Source organism: Pseudochaenichthys georgianus, chromosome 3 (assembly GCF_902827115.2).
Source record: "Pseudochaenichthys georgianus chromosome 3, fPseGeo1.2, whole genome shotgun sequence".
NCBI lineage: Eukaryota > Metazoa > Chordata > Actinopteri > Perciformes > Channichthyidae > Pseudochaenichthys > Pseudochaenichthys georgianus.
The window spans coordinates 25721616-25746344 of NC_047505.1; the positions used below are offsets into that span (position 1 = coordinate 25721616).

The 24729-nt window shown below is 43.4% G+C and overlaps 2 protein-coding genes across 4 annotated transcripts in view; one reads left to right on the plus strand and one right to left on the minus strand.

The window, feature by feature from the left end:
- fbn1 (fibrillin 1) overlaps window positions 1-20940 on the plus strand; it is a 63175-nt gene extending 42235 nt beyond the window's left edge. The window contains exons 46-66 of the mRNA XM_034107753.1: window positions 14-139; window positions 222-338; window positions 419-544; window positions 631-750; window positions 1387-1512; window positions 9005-9157; window positions 9260-9322; window positions 9407-9526; window positions 9642-9761; window positions 9860-9982; window positions 10444-10575; window positions 11091-11216; window positions 11978-12184; window positions 14202-14327; window positions 14552-14674; window positions 15618-15734; window positions 17122-17250; window positions 17345-17464; window positions 18002-18233; window positions 18724-18907; window positions 19249-20940. Of these exons, the coding sequence (XP_033963644.1) occupies window positions 14-139; window positions 222-338; window positions 419-544; window positions 631-750; window positions 1387-1512; window positions 9005-9157; window positions 9260-9322; window positions 9407-9526; window positions 9642-9761; window positions 9860-9982; window positions 10444-10575; window positions 11091-11216; window positions 11978-12184; window positions 14202-14327; window positions 14552-14674; window positions 15618-15734; window positions 17122-17250; window positions 17345-17464; window positions 18002-18233; window positions 18724-18907; window positions 19249-19632 (3074 nt within the window). The 3' untranslated portion in view covers window positions 19633-20940. The remainder of the gene's footprint in view (window positions 1-13; window positions 140-221; window positions 339-418; window positions 545-630; window positions 751-1386; window positions 1513-9004; window positions 9158-9259; window positions 9323-9406; window positions 9527-9641; window positions 9762-9859; window positions 9983-10443; window positions 10576-11090; window positions 11217-11977; window positions 12185-14201; window positions 14328-14551; window positions 14675-15617; window positions 15735-17121; window positions 17251-17344; window positions 17465-18001; window positions 18234-18723; window positions 18908-19248) is intronic.
- A 279-nt stretch (window positions 20941-21219) lies between these two features.
- dut (deoxyuridine triphosphatase) lies at window positions 21220-23874 on the minus strand. Of its 3 annotated transcripts, none has more exons than XM_034107767.1 (7): window positions 23701-23874; window positions 22854-23010; window positions 22457-22548; window positions 22248-22292; window positions 22073-22147; window positions 21560-21630; window positions 21220-21338 (listed from the first exon to the last, which is right to left on the minus strand). In XM_034107767.1, the coding sequence occupies exons 1-7, from the start codon at window positions 23816-23818 to the stop codon at window positions 21282-21284; spliced, it is 615 nt and encodes a 204-aa protein (XP_033963658.1). In that variant the 5' UTR covers window positions 23819-23874; the 3' UTR covers window positions 21220-21281. The 3 variants fall into 3 exon arrangements, with proteins under 3 accessions (XP_033963658.1, XP_033963677.1, XP_033963668.1); XM_034107786.2 differs by having other exon boundaries at window positions 23522-23793; XM_034107777.2 differs by lacking the exon at window positions 23701-23874 and having other exon boundaries at window positions 22854-23495.
- Window positions 23875-24729: the final 855 nt, after the last annotated feature.

A 24729-nucleotide genomic window follows, 5' to 3' on the forward strand; every position in this document is an offset into this window, starting at 1 on the left:
CTTCTTTTTTCAGACCGTAATGAATGCAATGAGAACCCTGGTATATGCAATCCTGGTAGTTGCATTGACATGCTGGGGAGTTACCGCTGCCACTGCCCCAACGGCTTCAAAACAACACAGGACCAGTCCATGTGTATTGGTAAGCTATGATCTCCCTTGTGTTGGACATGTAATGTGAGTGCTGTTCCAGGTAAAACTGTGACGACGCCCTCTGGTTTCAGACGTGGACGAATGTGAGAGGCAGCCCTGTGGCAACGGGACCTGCAAGAACACGGTGGGCTCCTACAACTGCCTGTGCTACCCCGGCTTCCAGAACTCACACAACGGGGACTGCATAGGTACTTGCGGCACATTTGGAAGTGAGTTAGGAAAAGAGGATAAAGCAAATGACTAATTGTGATGTTTGTGTGTTGATCAGATGTGGATGAGTGTTCCACGCAGAGGGGCATTTGTAGAAACGGGCAGTGTCTGAACTCCTTGGGCTCGTTCCTCTGTGTGTGCAACGACGGCTATGAGCTCACTCAAGACGGCAGACTCTGTACAGGTAAGGAGCCTCCATTTTTCATTCTTAATCTAAATGAAATAAGTATACTTTACAGTGTAACCCTTGTGTATTCCTTTTTCTCTCAGATATCAATGAATGTGGAGTGAATCCAGGCACATGCGGTGCTGGAACTTGTGTGAATCTGGATGGCTCTTACAGGTGTATCTGCCCATTGGGCTACTATCTCCATGAGGAGACCTGTGAAGGTACAGCAGCCTGAAGTCCTTTCTGCATCACGATCAACAAATAAGCTTGGACATAAAAAATCCAACATACATTTTTCATGTAATAAAATATCTACATTTGTGGTTGAATCTCACCTCAGGCTATTCAATAACACCAGCTTACATGCACAAACTCTGCTGAGGTGAACAAGAATAGAATACACGTCTTCTTCTCTTCATTTGCCTCGCTGCTAGAAAACACCCATCTTCTCCTTTCACACATGGGAGTGGGCTCAAGCCAGAATACTTTGATTGTTTATACAGTGGGGCTGATGAAGAGATATTCAACACATTCCTGCTTTGTGCCCTGTTCCTGGAAGCAGGGAGGAGCAGCACTAAATTGTCAGCATCAGTAACAGCAGCAGCTAGTTATTGAGATGAGCGAACATGTAACATAAAAGCTCTAATACGACTTTGTCCAACCATCCATTAGTGAGATTACATTCTGTTTCATCACATTTGTTTGGATTTGACCCTCTCGTATAACTTTATGCTCGCAGTATGATTGTAAAGTTAACCTACAACATACCGTATTTAATAAAGTGCTGCAGGGTGAGGCTCTTAAATACATTTTAAATGTTCATGAAGTGTTTGATTGAGTCCTTCTTTCTGTACCAGATATTGATGAGTGCTCCCTGTCGCCCGAGATCTGTATATTTGGAACCTGCGCCAACAATGAAGGAAGCTTCACCTGCTTGTGTCCCGACGGCTTCCAGGTCTCTGCCTCCGGACGCAGATGTTTAGGTAATTTTGAGTGTGTGTGTGTATGTGTGTGTGTGTGTGTGAGAGAAAGAGGGGAAAAGGGGCTATGAAACTATCTTATGCATCAAGTTCAAAATGTAAATACTAGTGTATCTGTTTAGTCTGTCTCTAAGTGCTAGTGGAGACATAGCAGCAGTCAGAGGTTTTTAGACTGCTCCTGCTTTTTCATGATAGCACACTGTGTTCCAGCTGGTTCTGCTGCTGCTGCCTCAACCCAGCCAAGGGTGGCTCTGAACAGATCACTTTTCCATTTCCTCACGTGTGTGTGTGTGTGTGTGTTTATGTACATATGTGTGTCTTTAGTTTGGTGGGGGCGTGCTGCATCCTCTGTAGGGAGTTCCCCCTCCAAACACTGAAGTGATGACATCATCAGTTACAGTTTGAATTTCACTTTTCTCTCCAGTGTCAGACGTGCTGGACTGAGGGTGGGGGATAAACAGGAGGGACTGGGTGGAGAGTGAGCTACATGGGCAGTAAAAGAGACAAACCCTGTCCCACTGAGAAAACCTTTGCTATTTTATTAAAACTGATGATTGACATGAACAAAATGAACTAAAATCCCGATGACAACAACAAATTATTTTATATTAAAAACATGATGGGAGACAGATACACTTGGAATTAAATTGATGGCCAATTATTGCTTGGTCATAAGAACAATGAGAATCTTTCACCTCACTCGTTGCAGTTAAACTAAACCCGTGACTATTGATTAACATTGGATCTCACATTAACTTGCATATTTCTATTTGACTACATATTGTAGTAGAGCCTTTAACAAGAACATCAGTGCCAACAACTGATGCACTGTAAATGTTGTCCAAAAAACTCGAAGCTCCATTTTAGTGACAGATTAAAAGCCTAAATACATTTAGTCAATATTATTGCTTTCTTTGCCTTTATTGATACCATATAGTGAAAGAATACAGGGCGAGACAGAGTAACATTAGTCACTGGCTGGAGTCATGCTTGAGATATTGCGATAACAGTATACAGTCAATCAATCAATCAATGTGTATTGATATAGCCCAATATCACAAATGTTACATTTGTCTCAGTGGACTTCACAGTTTGTACAGAATATCAGTATGACAATATGACACCGTCTGTCCTTAGACCCTCACATCGTACAAGGAAAAACTTCCAGAGAAAACGATAGTTACGGCTGTAACTACGGTTCTATGAGTCCCGGATGACCGCCAGAGGCGGTGCTTATAGCACTGGATATGTCTATCGCACGCATGCACAGTTCGAGTACCAATAACAACAAAGTCACCTGTGACCCACGTGACTACAGCTACATAGGCCGGCGTCACTAGTGGATCGGTTCCCAGAATCTTCTCGCGAGCACACAAGAATTCTGAGTGACCGGAAACTCTGGCGGTCATCCGGGACTCATAGAACCGTAGTTACAGCCGTAACTATCGTTCTATTTCGTCCCTAATGACCGCCAGAGGCGGTGCTTATAGCACTGGATGACTATACCAACCATGTCATTAAGAATCCGAACACTTGCTTACCTAGCTGGAAGCAGCGGAGCTCGGCAACAGGACCACGCCCAAAGGATGGGGAGTGGCGACATTGACCCGGTAGAACCTGGAGAATGTGCCAGACGATGACCACGACGCCGCAGCGCAGATGGTCTCCAGGGACACCCCTCTCAGGGCAGCTCAACATTTTGAGATGCTCCTTGTAGAGTGACATCTCACCCCTGATGGCGGTGGGCGGCCACTGGGCGGCCACTGGCATAGGCATGTGTGATTGTATCCACAACCCAGTGGGACAGCCGCTGTTTTGAGAGAGCACAGCCCCTTCTCGTGCCGCCATGGCAGATGAAGAGCTGCTCTGACTGTCGTATATGGGCCGTAGCACCAATATACGCCTCTAGGGCGCGTACAGGGCACAGCAACTCAGTTGTGCCGTTCTCCTGTGGGACATTAAAGCGCGCCAGCTGGATAGGCCGTTTGGAGTGGGCTAGTGGAAGCACTTTGGGCAGGAACGCCACGTTTGGCCAGAGGGCAACACTCGAGCCATCGGAGTTCCACCTCAGGCATGTATCACTCACAGAGAGGGCATGTAGCTCTCCAACTCGTTTCCCTGAGGTCATGGCCAGCAGAAATGCTGCCTTCAGGGACAGCCACTTAAGCTCCACCTGGGCTAGGGGCTCGAAGGGAGGAGATGACAGGGCATTCAGCCCTAGGGGCAAGTCCCAAGCTGGAGCCCTCGGGGTGCTAGGCGGATGCAGCCGTAAAGCCCCTCTCAGGAAGAGGGACAATAACCTGTGGCGCCCCACTGTGGCGCCGTCCACTCCCACATGACGGGCAGATATAGCAGCCGTATAGACCTTCAAGGTGGAGTGAGAATGCCCACTGTCTAGAAGGGACTGCTGTCTGGGCAACAGCGTACCTGCTGTCCCAAGGAACACGCACATTCTTGCCCCCCAGTAGGGGTAGAAAGTGCGTGAGTGCAAGCTGCACAGCCCGAAGCTCTAGCACGTTGGCATGGCGTGCACCCTCCTGGGCAGACTACTGACCCTGAACGGTCCTGCCCTGCCGTACTGCACCCCACCCTGAGAGACCTGCACCTATGGTGACGGCCCCCATGGCGGGATTGGATGGCACCCTTGGGCACGTCCATCAGGAGATAGGCCCCTCCAGTGTGACCGAGAGTGGAGGCAACGCTGCGACACCCTGACTTCCCTGCGCCTGTGCCACTTGGCGTCCAAGTGAAGGCTGTTCAGCCACATCTGCATGGGGCGCAACGCCAGCGGGCCCAAGGGCACAATGGCCGAGGCAGCCTGCCCAAGGGCCGAAGGAACTGAATATAAGGCCCCATGTTGCCCGGCCCACGTGGAAGTAGGCATCCCTCAATTCCACGGCTGTGCATGTGCTGTGGTCAGCATATAGAGTGGCAGCACCTTCAAGAATCTGTTGATTCCTCTGAGGTCCAAGATCAGGCGAAATCCGCCGACTTTCTCGCTCACGAGAAAGTACGCCGAGTAGAACCCCCTGGGCTAAGCAGAGGGTCTACTGGCTCGATTGCGTCCTTGGACAGAAGGACGGACAACTCTTGGGCCAGCTAGGGCCTCTGCCAGATCGCTGACGACTGTCATTTTGGCCGGGCCGAAGGCTAGGGGCCGGAACTGCGGTTCGTACCCCTGGGTTAAGGTGGAAACCACCCAAGGGTCGGAAGTACAGACAGCCCAGTAACTGAGCTGTAACTGGGAAAGCAGCCTACGACGGTCGTAGGCCAGACCTGGCGACGAGTCTGCACCAATAAGGACATAACTCGTCCCCCTTCCCTAGACATTAGGGCAAAGGCTTACAGTGATGCATCACTGAGGCCCAGCAAAGAAGGCTCAGCCGGCGCCTGCTGCAGAGAGGTAGAGAAAGCCAGTATCAGATGCGTGCCGCTGTGTCGTAGGCCCTACAGAGCAGCTCGTTTGTGACCCTGCACTGAGTTCGAGGGCACCTGGCATCAGGAGCCCGAATCGGGGAGGCGATGGCAGGCTCAATGGATGGCAAGCGACCCAGCCCCACCCTCGCCGGATCCTGCCTGGCAGCAGAGTGGGAGAGGGCCCTGGTGTCTCTCCAGCCTGCATGGAGGTCCCTCAGGTACTCCTCTGAAGGAGGAACAGTGGGAGTGAAAAGGGGCAGGGTTATGCCAGAAAAAGGCGCGAGCCTGAGCCTAGTCGGCCTGCGGAACCTGAAGCTGCAAGCGTAACAAGGCTGCACGAATAATGGCCGCCATGAAGGCGTCCTCCGTGCTCTGTAGAGAGCTCTGAGCAGAGGAGTGGGAAGCCTCCTCTGGGGTGAGGAGGCTCCGCCCCCCCCTTCATAGAAGAGGTTTGTCCGGAGCCGCTAGCGACATGGCATCCTCAAGTAGAGGTGTGGCAACCGAAGGAGGGCCAGGCAAGCTAGTAGCCCCCACACCGGCCCCTGGCTGAAAGGCCAACAGGAGCGACTTCGTCTGCTCCATGACGGCAGCTAACCGACCCACCTTAGAGGACAGCCTGTTTCTAGCCATCCCATAGCCATCCCTCCATCAAGTCGCCGGGAACGGTCAGACTGAGCTGGAGGAAGTTGTGACGAGGAGAGGTGCCACCTCTGCAACTCTAGCCACTCTGAGCGCCCGAGGCATGAGTCTACAGCTCATGCAGGCGCTTTGCGTGAGACCCTCCCTCAAATGCTCGAGGCCAAGGCAGAGGGGGGCAGCGGTCATGGCCGTCCTCTGGCTCAAGAGAAGCCATACAGGCGCGACATGAATGAGCCAGTCTATAGGTAGCCGGATGCAGCGTAGCCGGGAGTGGGCGCGAGAACACAGCCTTCCCCAGCTACCTGCTGAACGGAAAGAGTAGAGAAATGCTCCTACTCGCCGAAAACAAAGAGGGATGTAACTACACCCACGTTACCGGCAGAGGGAGCGGGAGCGAGAGCACTGCCTTCACCTAGCTGGATTAAATAAAGATGTTTAATAGGACAGTTTAGCCGGGCGGCTGCTGCTAGAATCAAGCAACACGTCTACCAGGAGCGGGGGCGAGAACACTGCCTTCACTGGTTGAGTTCATAACGAATGCCAGGTGCAGCGTACCCGGCTTACAACCGTAGTTATAGTAGTAACTGTGGCCGGCGTCTAAAAGTGTCAGCCAACGGCTGCACCCTAGATAATATAATATTGGGAGGATGAAATCCTCTTTAATGGCCACACATGCAGAGCACACAGCACACACAGTGAAGATTGTTCTCTGCATATCATCCTAGTACAGTGGTAGTAGACTAGAGTCTAGTACTAGGAGCAGTAAATACCACGATATAGCGCTACTGCAATCAAAACCATACATTACCGGGAGCAGCAGCGAGAGCACTGCCCTCACCGGCTGAGTTAAATAATGAAGCTTAACAGTACATGCAAGGTGTTAGCCAAGCGGCTGCTGCTAACAATCAAGCAACCAAGTCAAAACACAATGTTAAGACCAGATAATTAGTTTCTATGGAATAGAACAGCCCGCATGAACCGTAGGCCATGGTCACATTAGTAACCATAGCCAGTGCTTACATAGGACCGTAGTTACAGTAGTAACTATGGCCAGTACTTACCTTACTCTCTGCATCTAAACAAAAAACGGGCAAATTATGGCACACTTGGCTTTCCATACAATTGAATGAGGGATGCAGCCAAAGCTGGGACTCAAATGCTAATGATAGCTCGGGCACAACGCCACAAGCAGAACTCTCAAAAGAGCATAATAAGGGCAACTTTATGGGAGAGGAAGCGGGAACACTGTCGTCACCAGAAAGTCTAAGCCAAACAATAAATAAGACAGCAATCAGGACAACTTAGCTGGGAGAGGGTGCGGGAACACAGCCATCACCAGCAACAAGTTGACACAAACCTGTCCGTCGAGGCTCTGCACAGCCGACCACAGCTCCTGGAGGACGCGTTAACAACCCGTAGCTCCGACTGTCAGTCGCAAAGCTGCACGCGACCAGCTGCTTGCAGAGAAATCCCTCAGATCAAACGTTCAAACCTGAACGCTGTAGGCTACAAGAATGTAGCCGCGGTACTCTCACGAAGCGAGAAGATGAAAAGGAACCGATCCACTAATGACGCCGGCCTATGTAGCCGTAGTCACGTGGGTCACAGGTGACTTTGTTGTTATTGGTACTCGAACTGCGCATGCGTGCGATGGACATATCCAGTGCTATAAGCACCGCCTCTGGCGGTCATTAGGGACGAAATAGAACCCACAGTTTAAAGGGGAAAATGGGAGAAACCTCAGGGGAGGGATCCCTCTCCCAGGACGTACAGACGTGCAATAGATGCCGTGTGTAAATCGAAAAGATAATACATTTACAACATAGGTAGACCAAATGTTTGGAAATGCATGTGTCTGTAATAAGAAGATGAATCCACGAGGATATGAAGTATACAGTATGTGTCTAATCACTAGGCCTCCATTCCCTAATCAATGATATGCTTTAAATTATAATGCTGAAGTGGTTGTGCAAATTTCCAAAATCATGACCTCCAAATATCTGTCACCACCCCCACCACCATTAGATTTGTGTCACCAATGTCAAACCTTGTTAAGTGTGATTTATTTCAGAGCTTAATTTTCTGTTATTTATTAGTAATTTTTTAATGAAATTCGATTTTTTTAAATGTATTACATAGCACTGGCAATTTAGGGGAATCTATCGAGTAATCCCAATTGTTTGACATCTGTATCATTCAGTGAACAAACTACAAAGTCAGAATGACATATCCATACATCCAGATGCATATGTGCGTCTACTCACACACACTTGCTCAGCAGCCGTGCACAGAGCACCATAAATCTCTTCCACGGAAAGGCTGACAAATCAGTTTCATGGAGGAAAGTAACATGACACTCATTGACATTCTCCTCATAGCACCAGGTGCTCATGTATGTGATCTTTGCCTCTTAGCCAGGTGTGTGTGCATGTGTGTGTGTGATCTATGGTGGTCAGAAAGCTTATTTGTGTTGAGTTCAGTGAAGGCCAGTGCTAGCAGGAGAGCGCGACCATATGCTTCTCATTATGAGTAAGTGCCTCCTTGTTCAGGAGGAATCCGCTACAGTGCTCTACAGCGTCTCCAGCGCTTTCGAGCGGTCTCATGTGAATGGACACGTTTCTAGTGCCTATTGCGTGTGGGCGGAAGACTTTTTTGATATTGAATTTGGTTCGTTTGCGTTACCGTTCTCGTGTGGCTCCAGTCTAACAAACACAGATCATTCAGGATTATAGCCAACCTCTGCCCTCACTGTCGATACTTCACCCAAAACATTTGAAAATGTGGTTCAACAGTAAAATACTTTGTTATTGTCTTGTAAAAATGACATGAATTGTAAAATTATGTATGGTGTATTCATTTGTAAATAAGATGTTTTATTGAGTGTTTGTTATTATAACCTAATTATTTGGTAACCTCTAAGAGACCTTCAAGATGTTTGTAAATTATTTGCTTTATAAATATCTATAAAAAGTACATAAATGACCAGAAACCAGCTATTAACCATTGAAAAAGTATTGATTATCCTAATTTTGTTGATACTTAATAATGTATTATATTCATATGTTGAAGTTTAATATCCATCCCGATAATGTTTATGGACGTTTATAAACCAACTATTGTAAGTGTTACTAATATCTGGTGCATATCGAACGTTTTTTTTAAGCTGTTTTATAAATAATTTGGTAATCATTACCTTGTACTTAATGCGGGATATAAAATGTTAAAATGTGTCAAACAACATACAGTTAAACTATTATTAATGATATCTTTGCTAATAATAAGTAACCATAATAACCCATACACTTTAAATGTAGCTCTTATTAATCACAATTATTTAAACGTTTGACCGGTAAGCATAACACTGGGCACTGTACGACTCAGTAATCTTTCAGTCCCTCTAATTCTTCGCTCTTCTTGTCCTCTGTCTTTGAACCCTCAGATATCCGTGTGAACTACTGCTACACCAGGTTTGAAAATGGCCGCTGCCAGGCTCCAAAGCCTCAGAACACTTCCAAGGCAGAGTGCTGCTGCACTATGATGCCAGGTCAAGGCTGGGGAGACCCCTGTGAAATCTGCCCCACCAAGGGAGAGGGTGTGTACACTTCTTATCACATACACCCACATATGCAGGGAAACACAAGACCTTGCACAAAATAATGTTTAACGTTATTCATCATGACTCTTATGCTTCCAGAGGGTTATCCTCTTCTCTGTCCCAATGTGGGATACGAACGGGGGAAAGATGACCACCCAAAAGGTTTGTGTGTCTTTGACATTGTCGTACATTCATGGTATAGTGCTGGATGTAATTAAGTTGGTGTTGATGTTTTTGTTATTGTAGATATTGATGAATGCCTCAATGATCCCTGCATCAATGGCGAGTGCATCAACATAGACGGCGCTTTCCGCTGCGAGTGCCCCATGGGATACAATCTGGACATCAGTAAAGTCAAGTGTGAAGGCAGGTTCACTGTTTCCCTTTCTGCCATCATACTTTACTGAGGTACTAAGTAGATGTTCTATGACTCTTATACTTACGTGCTTAATGGAGTTTTTTGTGACTTTCTTGAATACAGACACTAATGAGTGTGCCATTGGCAATCCATGTGGAAACGGCACATGTACTAATGTCGTTGGTGGCTTTGAGTGTGCGTGTGATGACGGCTTTGAGCCTGGGTCAATGATGAACTGTGAAGGTATGTACAATTATGTATGCACTTCCATCATGCAGTCGTTGTGGTCTCTATACTATACTATTATACTGTAAGGTGTTAACCTTCTATCCCTTGACCAGACATCAACGAGTGCTCCCAGAATCCTCTGCTGTGTGCCTTCCGCTGCGTTAACGTGGTGGGCTCGTACGAGTGTAAATGTCCCACAGGCTACGTGCTGCGCGATGACAAGAGGATGTGTAAAGGTAATACACTCATGCACTCTATTTACTGAATAGTGTTGTTAGAAAAGCACCTCATAGAGACATGCTGGCCCCGTCTATAAAGTTATAGTACACAATATCTCTGTGAGACCCTCAAGAGTTCTCTGTCTCAGGCAACCTTAAACTCTCTGGAAACTGTAGCCGGCCAAGTCACTGTTTACACCTCCGCTCTCTCAGATAGGCTGGGCACCATAGCAACGGTTGTATTTGGAGGGGAGCGCTGAGACAGGAGGAACATGTCAGTGTCTGTAGCGTCACTGTTTACATTAAAGCTCCAAACAGACCACCAACCCTCCCAGTGCACGCCTGTTAGCACTTCAGAGAGCCATGTTGGATTGGGCGGTAACATTAAACTCCTGAGGGCCGCAGTTTGTTTGACCGTCTGTGTTACTTACATCACTGTTTTGCATTATCTTATTCTGAGTTTACTCTTTGCTCTCTAGATCAGAATGAGTGTGAGGACGGTATAGATGACTGTGCCGGCAGAGGCATGACCTGCAAGAACCTGATTGGTACATACATGTGCATCTGTCCCCCTGGATACATGCGGCAGCCCGGCGGAGATGGTTGCATTGGTAAGAATATCATACTGTCCACCTGTAGGAAATAATGAAACATAGTTCATGTTTATGGCCTTTAATCTTGGCTTCACTGTGCATACAATAAAAACTATGTTGATACACTGTAAGCATGTAAAAAGCCAGTTGTGTATTCTGGATGTTATTCAATTTTAAGTGCTGTTAACCCCCCCCCCCCCTCACACACACACTTTCTGTCCATGTAATAAGTGAATTTGTGACAGTCATACAATAGATTTTTAAGAAACTTAACAGTACAATTCTTGTGAATATACTTTATCCTTCTCGTTTTCGCCATAAAGATCAAATGTTAAGTTCTGAATATTGCTTTAAAATACAAGCAACCAGCTGCATCATTATACATTAGAGAATGTTCATAAAACAGGACTCTTCGTAATAAACCCTTCCACAGGATTGAAGATGATATCATTTAGAGAGATATCATTTGTGTTTGAGGTGAGATGTTGGTCTCTTTATTATAGGCTTTCTCCCTGATTTGTTTGTTCTGCTAGATCTGAATGAGTGTACAGCCAAACCAGGTACCTGTAAGAATGGCCGTTGTGAGAACACAGTGGGAAGCTTCCGCTGCAGATGTGACCAAGGATACGTCGCTAACCCCACACAGACTGAATGTATCGGTACGTATATTATTAGAAATATATACATCTGCTCATACTGTATGTTTGTTTTCACTTTGCCCCTAAACATACGTAACCTACTGTGCTCTAACACAACGTTTATTTATAAAAGATCCATAAAACTGAATAGAAAACACTTCTTAGTGGCATGTTGTTTCTGTATTTCAAACACCTCTGAGTGAATAAGATGAAGAAATGGGATATAATTATAGGATGGACAGTTCAGGAGTCTAACCACTGGAATGTGTATGGGTTTAAAGAGAAAAAAATAGCTCTCAGATTGACAACACTCAAATAATATTTAAATGTTAAAGACTTAACATACATGTATGTCCTTGTATATTTGGATAAAAGATGATATTGAATCTTGGCTAACTAGGCGTACAAGTAATTGTTTCATGTCAAGTAAATGTAGCTATTCCATAACACTGTCTTGTTAAAAAACATGTGTCTGTTACTGTCAAGATAGTGGAGAGGAAATCCTTTCACAGCCTTCCTCCCTAATCTAAATATATACTTCTGGATAGACGTGATGTGTCGAATTTGGTGAGAAAACCACCAGGGAGATTTTGTGAGCGCTGTGGTTCTATTGCTATCTTCCTCATTACAGACAGTAGTGATAGAGCAGTGTCTGTTATCGTCTGGTTCTCCGAGGCCAGGTCATGTCTGGGTGGTTTGGTCTGCTTTCCTCTGGCCCACCTCTTTATTTGTCTTCTGTCTGTTTGTCTCACATTACTTTCTCTGCCTCTTCCACCTTCCAGATAACCGAGAAGGCTTCTGCTTCACTGAGGTTTTGACCACCCTGTGTCAGATGACTTCTAGCAACAGGAACTTGGTGACCAAGTCCGAGTGTTGCTGTGACGGAGGCAGAGGCTGGGGCACAAGCTGTGAGCTCTGCCCCCTGCCTGGGACCACTCAGTACAAGAAGATGTGTCCTCTGGGACCCGGCTACACCACCGATGGCAGAGGTATCTTACAGCTGAGGAGACTGGAGTTCAAATTAGATCACTGTGAAAAACTGAGAATCGATTAACAACTGACTGCACATTTTCCACAGTTGATGAGTGTGGATATTTCCATGACAATATTCTAGTTAAGAACGTGTTTTATTTAAGATGATTGACCATGCTGGTAGTTTTGCATGATGTAAACCAAAACTACGAGCCACTAGAAGTTTACATATTTAGTTATTATACAGATTCTGGTTTATATTCAGTTCTGTAACTTGCAACAGACAGCTGGTATTCATTTTGAAAACCTTTCTTTGTTTCAATGGAGTCTACAGCATTCAAGTCTAAAACTAATTTCTAGAAAGATCTTTGCATTTATTAGCTATGATATGAGCAGAATAAACCTTGAAGACAATAAACAAAAAATCATAAAAGATCTACCTGTGTCAGCAGGCAGTGTTTCTAAACTAATCAATGATCATAAAGTATCTTAACGTAAAATAAAACAGTGACATGATCAAGATGATGGATTATCTTAACAAGGTTAGAGTTATGTTCTGCGTTCTGGGTTGTTACCACCAAGGTAAATGACTGCGCGAAAAGTACGAAATGTATTGATATGCTTTTTAAATTTGTCAGCTGAATACATTTTGCATGAAACCACTGATACGGTGGGTGTTAAGTTAAAGGTCCCATGACATGGCCATTTCTACTGATCATAATTCCATTGTTGAGGTCTACTAGAATAAATGTACATTGTTCAATGTTCCAAAATCACATTGGCTTCTCATACAGCATCTCTGTATAGTATGTGTATTCACTCTCTGTCCTAAACGGCTTGTTGGAGCTCCTGCTCCCCCCCCCCTATGAGCCCAGTGTGCTCTGATTGGTCAGCTCGCCCACTCTGTTCTGATGAGTCCACCACCGTTACAGCTGAACATCAGTGATTATGTGTTACAATGGCATTTGATAGCAACCAGAAAATGACACCAGTAATGACAAACAGATGAGAATGCTGCGTGGGGTCTGGGTGCCATGTTGGCGGGACGTTGCGGGGCTCGCTACTCTGCCCTTTGAGGCTCGAGGAGCGGACAGTGTGAGCTGGATTACTGGTGTCGGTTCCTGGTTGCTGCGTGGGGTCTGCGAGACATTGCGAAACTCAGCCTGAGCACACACATACACTCACAGCCAGGCTGTTCGCCACACAGTTTGCCACACACTCACAGCCTGATAAAAGATAAGGCTGAGTGAGTGTGTGTGCCGGCGAAACTCCGCGGAATAGCGCGGCTGAGAAAAGACAAGGCTGAGTGAGTGTGTGTGTGAGGAGCTCCACGGATTGGTCCATTTGGACCTGGGCACGTCACTGTACTCAGAAATAAAAAAATGGAAAAAGAAAAATCTCCAACGAGGCGTTCTGTGGCAGCATAGACAGGTCTTTTTTCTGTAAGAGTTTTACCGGCTACAGAGTGTACTTTGAGGGTTTGTGACTTTGCAGACTGTTTACATGCAGAGAAAGCTACATAACACACAAGGGGATGGGTAATAACCGGAAAAACATGACATGGGACCTTTAAGATGCCTGTTGTTTGCAGTCTGCTGATTTGATCACCTGTAAAGCATTGTTTTTTCTTTGCCGGTAAAAATCAAAACGTTTATACTTGACACAACACTGATGTACAACTAAATGTGTTTAATAATTAGGTTTGTGTTTTTTTTTTGGCAAAGAATATTGTCTTAAAGAAACAAAGACATGGACCAAGAATACACTGTTGTTCCTACTCAGGAATACTACATTACATTACATTTCATTTAGCTGACGCTTTTATCCAAAGCGACTTACAATAAGTGCGTTCGACCAACAAAATACAAACTTGAAGAAAACAGAATCATATAAGTACATCAGGCTTCATAGAGCAAAAACATTTCAAGTGCTACTCAACTGGCTTTAGATAAGCCAGCCCTGTATTAGTATATATTCCTTGTAATTCAGTTGTGATGAGTTTATCTGGAGCTAACTTTCCTTGTTACCTTACAGATATTGATGAGTGTCGTGTGATGGGCAACTTGTGCAAGAACGGTCAGTGTCTCAACACTCTGGGCTCCTATAGCTGTACCTGCAAAACCGGCTACACTACTGACATCAGCAGCACACAGTGTGTGGGTAAGGCTTAATTTAACCTCCAGCACTTACACTTTATGGACTCTTTTCCTCCCATGCCTACTTCCATCCTCATTCCTGCTGTCTAGTAAAGAGCCGAAACTACGTGGGTGGACTGCACTCCTCTAAAAAATGCAGTCTGCGTCTGTCTGTCTCGTCATCTCCGCTTATGGAATTTCTGGCTTCAGGATCAAACTCTCACTGTCTCACTATCACCCTCTCTCTAGATGTGGATGAATGCATACAAGCACCAAAGCCTTGTAATTTCATCTGTAAGAACACAGAGGGAGCATACCTCTGTTCCTGCCCCCGTGGATACATCCTACAGGAAGATAGAAAGAGCTGCAGAGGTAAGGGACACAAAGCAAAAAATATCTAAATATTCAAAAGTAGCCCACATTACTTGAGTTCAGCAAGGTGCTCTTGGAAGGAGGCAGTGAGCAGAACAGCGAATCACTGTGTGAAGACGCTCCTTCACTGACTTGCTAGTGTCAATGTGTTTGTTAGTGAATCTGTACTCTGCATCAAAGCCTGTGACACCGTGCATCTGGCAGTGTCCCTGTTTATCAGGCTTGTTTGTGAGTCTAAACAAGTGCATGCTCGTGGTGGTTTTCAGGTCCTCTTTCAACTTTATTTACCATAGCTGTAGTTTCCCCCCCGTCAGCCCCCCTCTGTGTTTCCGGTGTCTGGTTCATGTGCAGTTCATTTGTAGGTCACCGACTGTTGAAGGACTGGAATTTTTACTCACAGCAAATAGCAGCATACAGTATCTTACACAGCTCCAACCACTGTATGTTGATGCAGAAGAGGAAGTAAAAGGACTTTACTAGAAGTACAAGCCCTGCATTTAAAATCGTGCCTAATAGTACAAAAGTGTTGTCATCTAAATATACCAAAAGTGACAATACCTATTATGCAGAAAGGCCCTTTTCAGGACACATTATATTATTTCATTTTAATTATTGATGCATTTGATTTGTTCACTGCTTTAATTTGCAGCTGGTAAATGTGGATCTCATTACTAGGTAGTTTAACACTAACCCTTAGATTTTATTACACCATCATTATTAATTGATTTATATTTTGTATTATTAATCCACAAATTAAAATGTAACATTAGTTATAAAACGAATATAAAAGTAAGATATTTGTCATTTGTATGAAATAAGTACCTGAACATTTTACTTATGTACAGTACTTAAGTAAATTCCACCACAACTAAAATGTATTATGTAAAATGACTTTATTTCAATGTATGGCAGGTTTGATATTGTACAACTCTCTTATTTACAGATCTGGATGAGTGTTCGACAAAGCAGCATAACTGTCAGTTCTTGTGTGTTAACACTATCGGAGGGTTTACCTGCAAATGTCCTCCTGGCTTCACCCAGCATCAAACAGCCTGCATAGGTAAATAAACATATGCATATTAAAGATGCACTGCACATCCAAAAAAAATTGTAATACTCGTTATACAAATGTCTGTGTATTCCCAGAAGCATTGTGTCAAATACACACAGTATGTTCCCTCACAGTAATTTCTAAAAGTATCTTCTTGCCCAGCTCATAAAGGAGCCCTGAACCAGCCTTTTGTCCAACCTTTGCTAACTCCCGTTAATGGACTCCGGCTGATATCACACTGATCTTATTAGGCTGCACCAGTTTGGAGTCATGGCAGCTTAGCAATGCTTTGTTATGGAACGTTGCAGCAGATCGCCATGACTACCACAAGCTTTTTTTTCCCGGACCATAAAGCAGCTCCCATGACCTCACATGAAATCAGGGACAGGGAAACCTCAGTTTTGACTAAAGGAGCAACAGCAGACTGATGACATACAGCAGACGTGTTATTCATTTCAGAGTGAGGAGGTTGGAGAAACATGGGTGTGACATTAGGAAAACTTAATGTAAATACTACTGATGGGCTTTAGTGTAGGAAACCAAACCCAAACTCCTCCCGGACAGGTGCTCAAGGGCCAAGACTTATTATAAAGACCTTTTATTCTTTCTAATATACCTTTTCCTTATCACTGCCACTGTAAAGAAGTGTAAATCCTTCTTTAATATAATGTTATTTAAGGTAGCTGTATTCATCAAAACTGACTGACAATAATGCCTTCTTAAAATCAAGGCGTAAATCCATGTGAACAATAAGTGCCACAAAATCCCTCACTGTCCATATTATCTATCAAACACACCGTCCCAAAATGGCTATCTAAAAAGTTACAACAAATTCCCATCTTTCTCATTGTCGCTTGCCCTTCAGACACAGCTCGATGTTAATTGGCAGTTACCAACAGCGGTCAAGCTGTAAAACAAAATGTATTTTGATACTACACTCACTATGTTCTGCATTTGAAAGAAACATTTCCAGATTGTGTTGACGGACTGATCTAATCTTGGGTCTGTGTTGCTAAATTGTTTGAATTTCCTAATTAGGTTCAGATTTTCCGTCACTTCAGCCAAACATGTTTGTGATTAAATGACTCTTTCTCGGGAAAAACTTGTAAATGGACATTGTGCTGGATAATTTTGTCAAACAATTATTCCCAAAGTAAACAATTCACAATTTCACTCAAATGTTTGTTATTACTTCCTTTGGTCTGAAATGGAATCAGTAGGTGAGAGATTGTATTCCTAAACCCTTGCAGACTATGAGATCATTTGTATGAACAGTCCATAATGGACCGGCCCTTAAAAAAAAATGGAACCAATGTCGACTCGAATTTGACTATCCACTTTCAAATCAGCATATAATAAGATGTGTTACCCCTGTGTGAACCTTCCTTCTGTGTAGACAACAATGAATGTGCATCCGACCCCAACATGTGTGGCTCCAACGGGGCCTGCCAGAACACTCCAGGGAGCTTCAACTGCGATTGCCAGCGGGGATTCTCATTAGATCCCAATGGACAAAGCTGTGAAGGTCTGACAACAGTTTTTAACAACTTGAGTATCCGCTATTTCATTACAAAAAGTAGGCTCTTACTGTAGTTTTGTTGTGTGTCTGTCCCTCACAGATATGGATGAGTGTGTTGGAAACCACAGATGTCAGCATGGCTGTCAGAACCTGGTGGGTGGATACAGGTGCAGCTGTCCTCAAGGCTACCTGCAGCACTACCAGTGGAACCAGTGTGTAGGTGCGTAATACTGCCGTTATTTTTTATTTGCAAATATACAAACGATTTCCTTTTGGGACATCCTGATGCCTTGTTGCCAAAATACGTACCATGCAGCCTTGATGTTCTGGACTGGAGCCCAGCCTCGAGCCTTTTTAAAACAAGTCATCCATTCTTCATGTCTTTCCTGTCACTCTTAAGATATAAATATGTCAAAAAGGAAATTCCTTTCCTCTGGAAGTTCAACCCTTCCTTTGCTGGGGTAAGGTCATGAGAAAGGAAATGTTTTTAAAAATAAATGCTCAAAAGATAAGATATTATATACACACACACTTAAAATACAACCTATGACGAACATAATTAGAAATAATTCAGGCTTAGATAAAGTAATTGTATGGTACAGTGTGTGTGTGTGCCCCCAAATGAAGAGCTTTTGTTAGTTAAAGCTTTATTTTTAGTTTGAATCCCTCCACATATACACATTCATGGCCAGCTTTCCCAGCATTGTGTGTCCTTTAACTGGAATGACCTCTTGTTTGTTTACTTCCTGTGACCCAGATGAGAACGAGTGTCAGAACAGCCAGATCTGCGGCGGAGCGTCATGCCACAACACCCTGGGGAGCTTCCGCTGCCTCTGCCCCACCGGCTTTAACTACGAGCAGACAGACGCGGGCTGCTCAGACGTCAACGAGTGCTCCACCAGCCAAAACCCCTGCAAGTTCGGCTGCTCCAACACGGACGGGGGCTACCTCTGTGGATGTCCCACTGGTTACTTCCGTGCAGGACAAGGGTAAGGTAATGCATGGCTGTGAGCAGAGATGGGAAGTAGTGGAGTACAAATACTTTGTTACTGTACTTAAGTACATTTTTCTGGTACCAGTACTTTACTCCACTACTTATTTTTCTAACGACTTTTTACTTTTACTTCTTACATTTTTAACACAAATACCTGTACTTTCAAAACAGGCTCGTTACTTTAGTTTTGATCTGTGTTAGGTGGCGTGATCATTATTGTTTAGAGTCATTGCGGTCAGTTACTCTTTAAAACAGTTGGTAGTTATGGCCACTTTTTACTTAAGTACATTTCGAAGCCCATACTTCTTTACTTTTACTTGAGTAAAGAAGTTTAGTGAGTATTTCTATTTTTACCAGAGTATTTTTAAACACGAGTATCTGTACTTCTACTTGAGTAAAGGCTGTGTGTACTTTTCCCATCTCTGGCTGTGAGAAATCTCTCTGTAGATGGTTCTCAGTTACTGACAGCTTTGTCTTGTTTTCAGGCACTGTGTCACAGGTCTGGGCTTCACTAGTGGCGGCTCCAGTGCTGGACCGGAAGGTGAGGCAGATGATAACTCTCTGTCTCACGAGGCCTGCTATGAATGTAAGATCAACGGATATCCCAAGAAGGGACGCAAACGCCGCAGCACCAACTCGACACAGGAGGATCCTCAGGACGACTCACAGGTGACCTGGCTGCCTGAATGCAATATGCACCACTGTAGCTACCAATAAGGACACAAAAATACATCAACAATTCAGACTTAAAGAGTTGTTTAGAAAACGTATTCCAGACCATTTTCCAAATTTCAGGCCAACAAAATAATAAGCGTAGTAAAGGCTTCAGTATTTATCACTGGAAAAGTGTTGAAAACCTTCTCTATCGTTTCTGGTCCATCTTTTAACATGTTAGGGATTGAATCTGAAAAATAAGAATCTCACTATTGCTCTTTTGAATAGGAAAACATACTGTGTAGAACACGTGATATTATCCACTTCATTCACTTGGACCACGTTTCTCTCTGCAGCTGACTGAGGAGATGGTGAGCCTGGCCAGTGTGGACATCGAGGACACGCTGCACATCCACCTGAACATCAGCGACCTGAGCAACCGCGACCACATCCTGGAGTTCACCCCGGCCTTATCCGCGCTCAGTGACCATGTGCGCTACAGCATTGACTACGGAAATGAAGAAGGCTACTTCAAGATAAATCAGAGAGAGGGCGTTAGCTACCTGCATCTGAGCAAGAAGAAGGCCCTGCTCTCAGGGGCATACTCCCTTCAGATCAGCAGCGTGCCCACGTACAGGAAGAAGGAGCTGGCTGAGCTGGAGGATCGACACGATAAAGACTACCTCACAGGACAGCTGGGAGACATACTGAAGATGAGGGTGCAGATCGTCCTTCATTAACCATCACAAGACTGAAACAGGCAGATGTTGCAGGCAGCTGCTAATTCAGTGTCAGGCTCACACTTCCAAAAAAAGCTAAAACATCTCTGACTCTGGATCAGCAGTCAGGGGCAACTTCTACTTGCTCCCACAGGGAGATCGGCTCGCCACCAAAGAGACAAGAAGGAGGGTTGGCAAAAGATGCCAAAGATGATTCTACATATCATAGATACAAAGATGCAAAAGATTGCCAAAGATGATTCTACATATCATAGATACAAAGATGCAAGAGATTGCCAAAGATGATTCTACATATCATAGATACAATCTCAGTGGAAAAAGCCAGCTGATTAAGGCGATATGATAGATTTCAGGCAAATGAAGAACACATTGCCCTAACACACAACATCAGCAGTGTGTGAAGCACTAGAAAAATTGTGAATGGTTTTTCAGGATAGGGTTTAACGTTGTAAGATGATATGTGGAATCAAGTGCCACTTTGAAAGGGCATGAGGACTGCAGAAAGAACTTTTTAGAACCAAGCTTAGGTGAGAGGAAAGAGTGAGTCCCAATAGTCTGCGATGAATTCATTTCCTCCCCTCAGGTAAATAACCGAACAAACCTGCATACATGAAAGTAAACACATTTCTTCTTTCCATAGTTATTCATTTCATGGAGTGTAGATGAAAGAATGTTATGGGAAGGTTTAGGAGAGGAAAGGAACCAACCATGAACTATTGAGATGTAGCCATGTCTGAGCTTGAATGACTCCTACTGCATATTTAAACTATGCTTTTCCATCTTCCCTACGGACTAGAATAATTCATATTTACTGGTGCTAGCAACACAACTACATAGACATCTGAATGCACTGTATTACTATACAAAACTCAGTAGTCAACAATTATACAATTCCATTGGTCGTTCTGAAAATGTCATGTCTTTGCAACAGTAACAGCTAGCTTCATAGCCTGTCTGCTCTCTATACTACATGTAAATTGTGTTTATACTGTAATAATCGATGCCACTTTTAATCTATGAAGCATTTGTAAACTAGAGGAAGCCCCTGGAATAGAGGGGTTTGTAATGGTGCTTATAATGACCAACTACTTCCTTTGTAAACTGTGTATACATACACACACATTGATAATGCCTAACCTGGGCCTTCATGATTATGCACTGAGGTCTTAGTGGCCACACATTCTCTCACAAATACAATCAGTGCTGCATTGCCACGGACCAGCCTGACACGAGTCTGTGTTCTCTGTTCACATCAGTGAGGGTTTAGTTGTAAATTCACAATAAAAACATGTTTTTGGTGTACAAGTATTCACTGCTGTGATTCCCCTTAATCCAGATTTACTTTGTAATCACATTCAGCTACAGGCAGTTGCTTCATGTCAGAAATCTCTGGAAGACACCTATGAATGGAGCTTTCATTTGTTGATGTGTGGGCGGTGTGAAGCTTATAAAACCAAGATGCAATTATTGTCCTGTGCTGCCCCCATGTGGTGGTTTTGTAGATTTGTTTAACTTTGAAGAGGATCAGACAATACATTTATGAGACAGAACTCAATGTGACAGTCCCAGTAAATAAAGACTCCAGAATACAAAAACAAAACTTTATTTAATATATTCAGCATGTACATCTCCATCTTTAGTTGGAGCTCTCAATTGCTTCCAGTTGATCCAAAACCTGCAGCACCACGCTCTGTCTCATCAAGCGTCTGAAAGAACAGGCAGAAAGTAGATTTAATAATTCAAAACTAAATCGGAGGACATTGGAAAAAACCTGCTTCAATAAATACCAAACTTCTAATAAAGCTGAACATTGTAACTTTCATGAAGCTCAGATATATTGCAGGGTATTACAACTGCATTCGTCTTAGCAAAGTGTTCTTCATCAAACTGAGAGCATGTACACATTTATATTGTTCTTGCAGTTTACCTCTTGTTCCTCCAGATCGGGGTAGCAGATCCTCTCACAGACCAGCTGAGCAACTCTGTCACCCTTTTTTACTGTGAAGATGAATAGCAAGAGATGAGACAATGGTTTTTACATTGCATATCTTAAAATTACATGACATCAATGCAGGCTGTAATAAAAATCCAACCTAAATTTAAAAATATTTGAATGATCATTTAAGATGTACAATTTATTTTCAAATCACTTTTAGCCAGTTGAAATGTTACAAACTGTAAAATTGCAACAACAACAAAAAAATAGGCAGCTCAGAGAAACAATTACATTCTATTAACAGTGTGCATATTTAAAAAAAATACTCTGGGAAAATGTTCCATTTCACACAGATGAATTTTAAAAGCAGGGAAGGTTGAAACTCAACAAGTTATGTTTACTGTTGGTATAGTGAATTCTCAAAAATACAAATCGAATGGGTTAAGGGTACATTTAGCTGATAAACAAAAGTTACTCAGGGACGTCACTAATTCCACGACTCACCATCAAATGTGTCCTTGCTGAAGTTGAAGAGCACAACTCCCACATTTCCTCTATAGTCTTCATCTACAACCCCAGCTGAGGAGATCAGAGACATCAGAGAAATTAAATGACATGCATGACAAAAGGTTCAAATTACAGTACTCAGTACAAGTAGACGAAACAGGTGAAGACTCACCACCAACATCAATGAAGTGTTTGGCTGCGAGTCCAGACCTCGGTGCTGAGTAAAACAAATGGTAAGATAGAATTAAGACGTTGTTCTGCCACTGGTTTCATATCTAAACTTGAATATACATACACCGAGCAAAACTTAAAAACAGTCTGTAGTCACCCAGCAGGAAAAACACGTAATGCCGGAGTTGCATCAGCATGACAAACACTCACCAACTCTCCCATAGCAGCCATGAGGAACTGCTATCTGTATGTCTGTCTTCACAATGGCCTTATCCATAGGACCAAGGGTGTAATCATAGGCACTGTTTAAATTCAGAGAAATATGGTTTGCTGTTTACATGACAATATATAAAATACTTATTTTGTTGTACTCAGGATTAAACTTCAGCAAGTAAATTCAACCTCTGTAGATGCATGAGCTTATTGTTCCCAAACATTTTAAATGACTGCAACAGTTGGATTTTAACAAATGTATACCAAGTCATTAAACATACATTGTAAGGAATATACGATCACAATATTCATACTAAACCTAATTTACGCAAACGTTACATTGTCATTAAGTCAATTCAGAACCCAAGCATTTTATTCAAAGTGCAAAACCAACCTATAGAGATCATATCCCGCTGCTTTGTTTGAGCCTCTGGTCGGTGTGGTAGCATGCTCAGAGAGTTTTGCAAACCTGAGGACAGATCTTTCCTCTGCAGGCTTTGTCTCGGTCCTTGCCCTCTTCGAAGGAGAAATTGTAGATGCATCTTTAACTTCTAGAGCGGGCATGATGGCAAATATTTACAGTTAAAACGGATAGTACACTAAATTGTTTATAGTGACTTAAGACGCACTACTTGCTAACCAAGAGACAACAACCGCCGACTACTACAAGGTATACAACCTCTCAAGCTTGCTTCTACTCCGGTTTCTTCGCGGTACTGCTATTTAAAAACGAATTTCCCGCGCTGGAAGTACCGCCAAATTAGCCCCTCCCCTAGAAAACCCAAACTTCAAACAGATACTTTATTATACAGCGCAAGTGTAATGAAAGTAACTCCAACATCGTATTAATAAAAGCTACACAACTTTCATGAATGCCTTTGGTGGAAAACCTATTCAATAAACATAAAGGAAAGTAAGTAAGTATGTTTCTGTAACTATGCCAACCCATTGGTCACAAAGTTCTCGCGAGAGCTGCTGATGTAAACAACCGCCTCCTCCCGTCACAATGATAACTAAAGAACAGGAACATGTTAGGTCAATATCAAGCCTCACTTTACTTACGCATTGCACCAGAATATAGCAGACGTAGTGTTGCGGGTGTTACGAGCAGTAACAAGACAGAAAGAACTTAACATAGTAAAACCATCCCGGTTTCATGTACTAGGCATGCTAGCAAAGCTAACGTCATTAAGCACTTGACATGCTAATAGATACGTTATCCATCCTAAGGTCCAGCTTGCCTTTGTTAAGAGCGACTGTCTGAATATGAAATGTCTTTCCTACGAAACGTGGAGCAGCATCAAAAATCGCAGAGCATTGTAGATGAATGTTCCTTAGCTTTAGCAACGTTCGTATCATATTGTTTGCTAAGGTTGTCTGCAGGCTAACATCCGCTCAGCTGTTTGCTCTGCACTTCCTGCTCCCCCCCTGTCATGCAGCTGCTCGCTCACACTGCAACAGTGCAATGTTGAAACAAATAATAACAAAGATATTATTTTTATATGTATAAAAAGAAATATATTTTTATTGAAATACGGAAAAAACGTTTGTCGGTTCAACGTGTCTATGGATTGTCTCGTCGTCTTGTAATTAAATAGATTCAGTAAACAGAAGTCACTAAAAGCAATTCATGTGGACATATTCATATGTTATTAGGTTATGCTTATGGAAAGATATATCCGATTGTGCAGCAAATACATTTGTATGACTTTTTTCTCTATTATCTGGTATCATTACTGATCATTACGTGAGAATATACAGTCAGAGCCAGATCTCAAGTGCATTGCTGGGAATATATCAGCATTGCCATACAGGATATGGAGGATTAATATGTTGTCCTTATATTCAACATTTGTATAATGTCGTCTTACTATTTTATATATTATTATTATATTTGCAGTGTCCAAATGTCTCTATTAGCCGTACCAGATGCCCCCAGATTGTTCTGACTTGGAAACAGAGAGACATCATGCAGTTATAGGCTATTTGTAGCTGGTCTTGCATAAACTTGCAGTTTGCTAATGCTTACACTTTATACTTGTGTAACAGTGTTCTCAAAACAATCGTCATGCAGTAATGTTCAACTTTGAAATAAATAATTCACTTCAGAGTAACATAAAACGAGCTAAAGTACTTAAAAACAAAACGGCTTGTGTGCCTCGAAACACAGGTTTCCCTTCTATTGACACATTTCTCTGGACAAGGTATGTGACATTATCTCATCTAATTACCCATTAAATGGCAGACACGAAAATATGATCAGCTCAAAA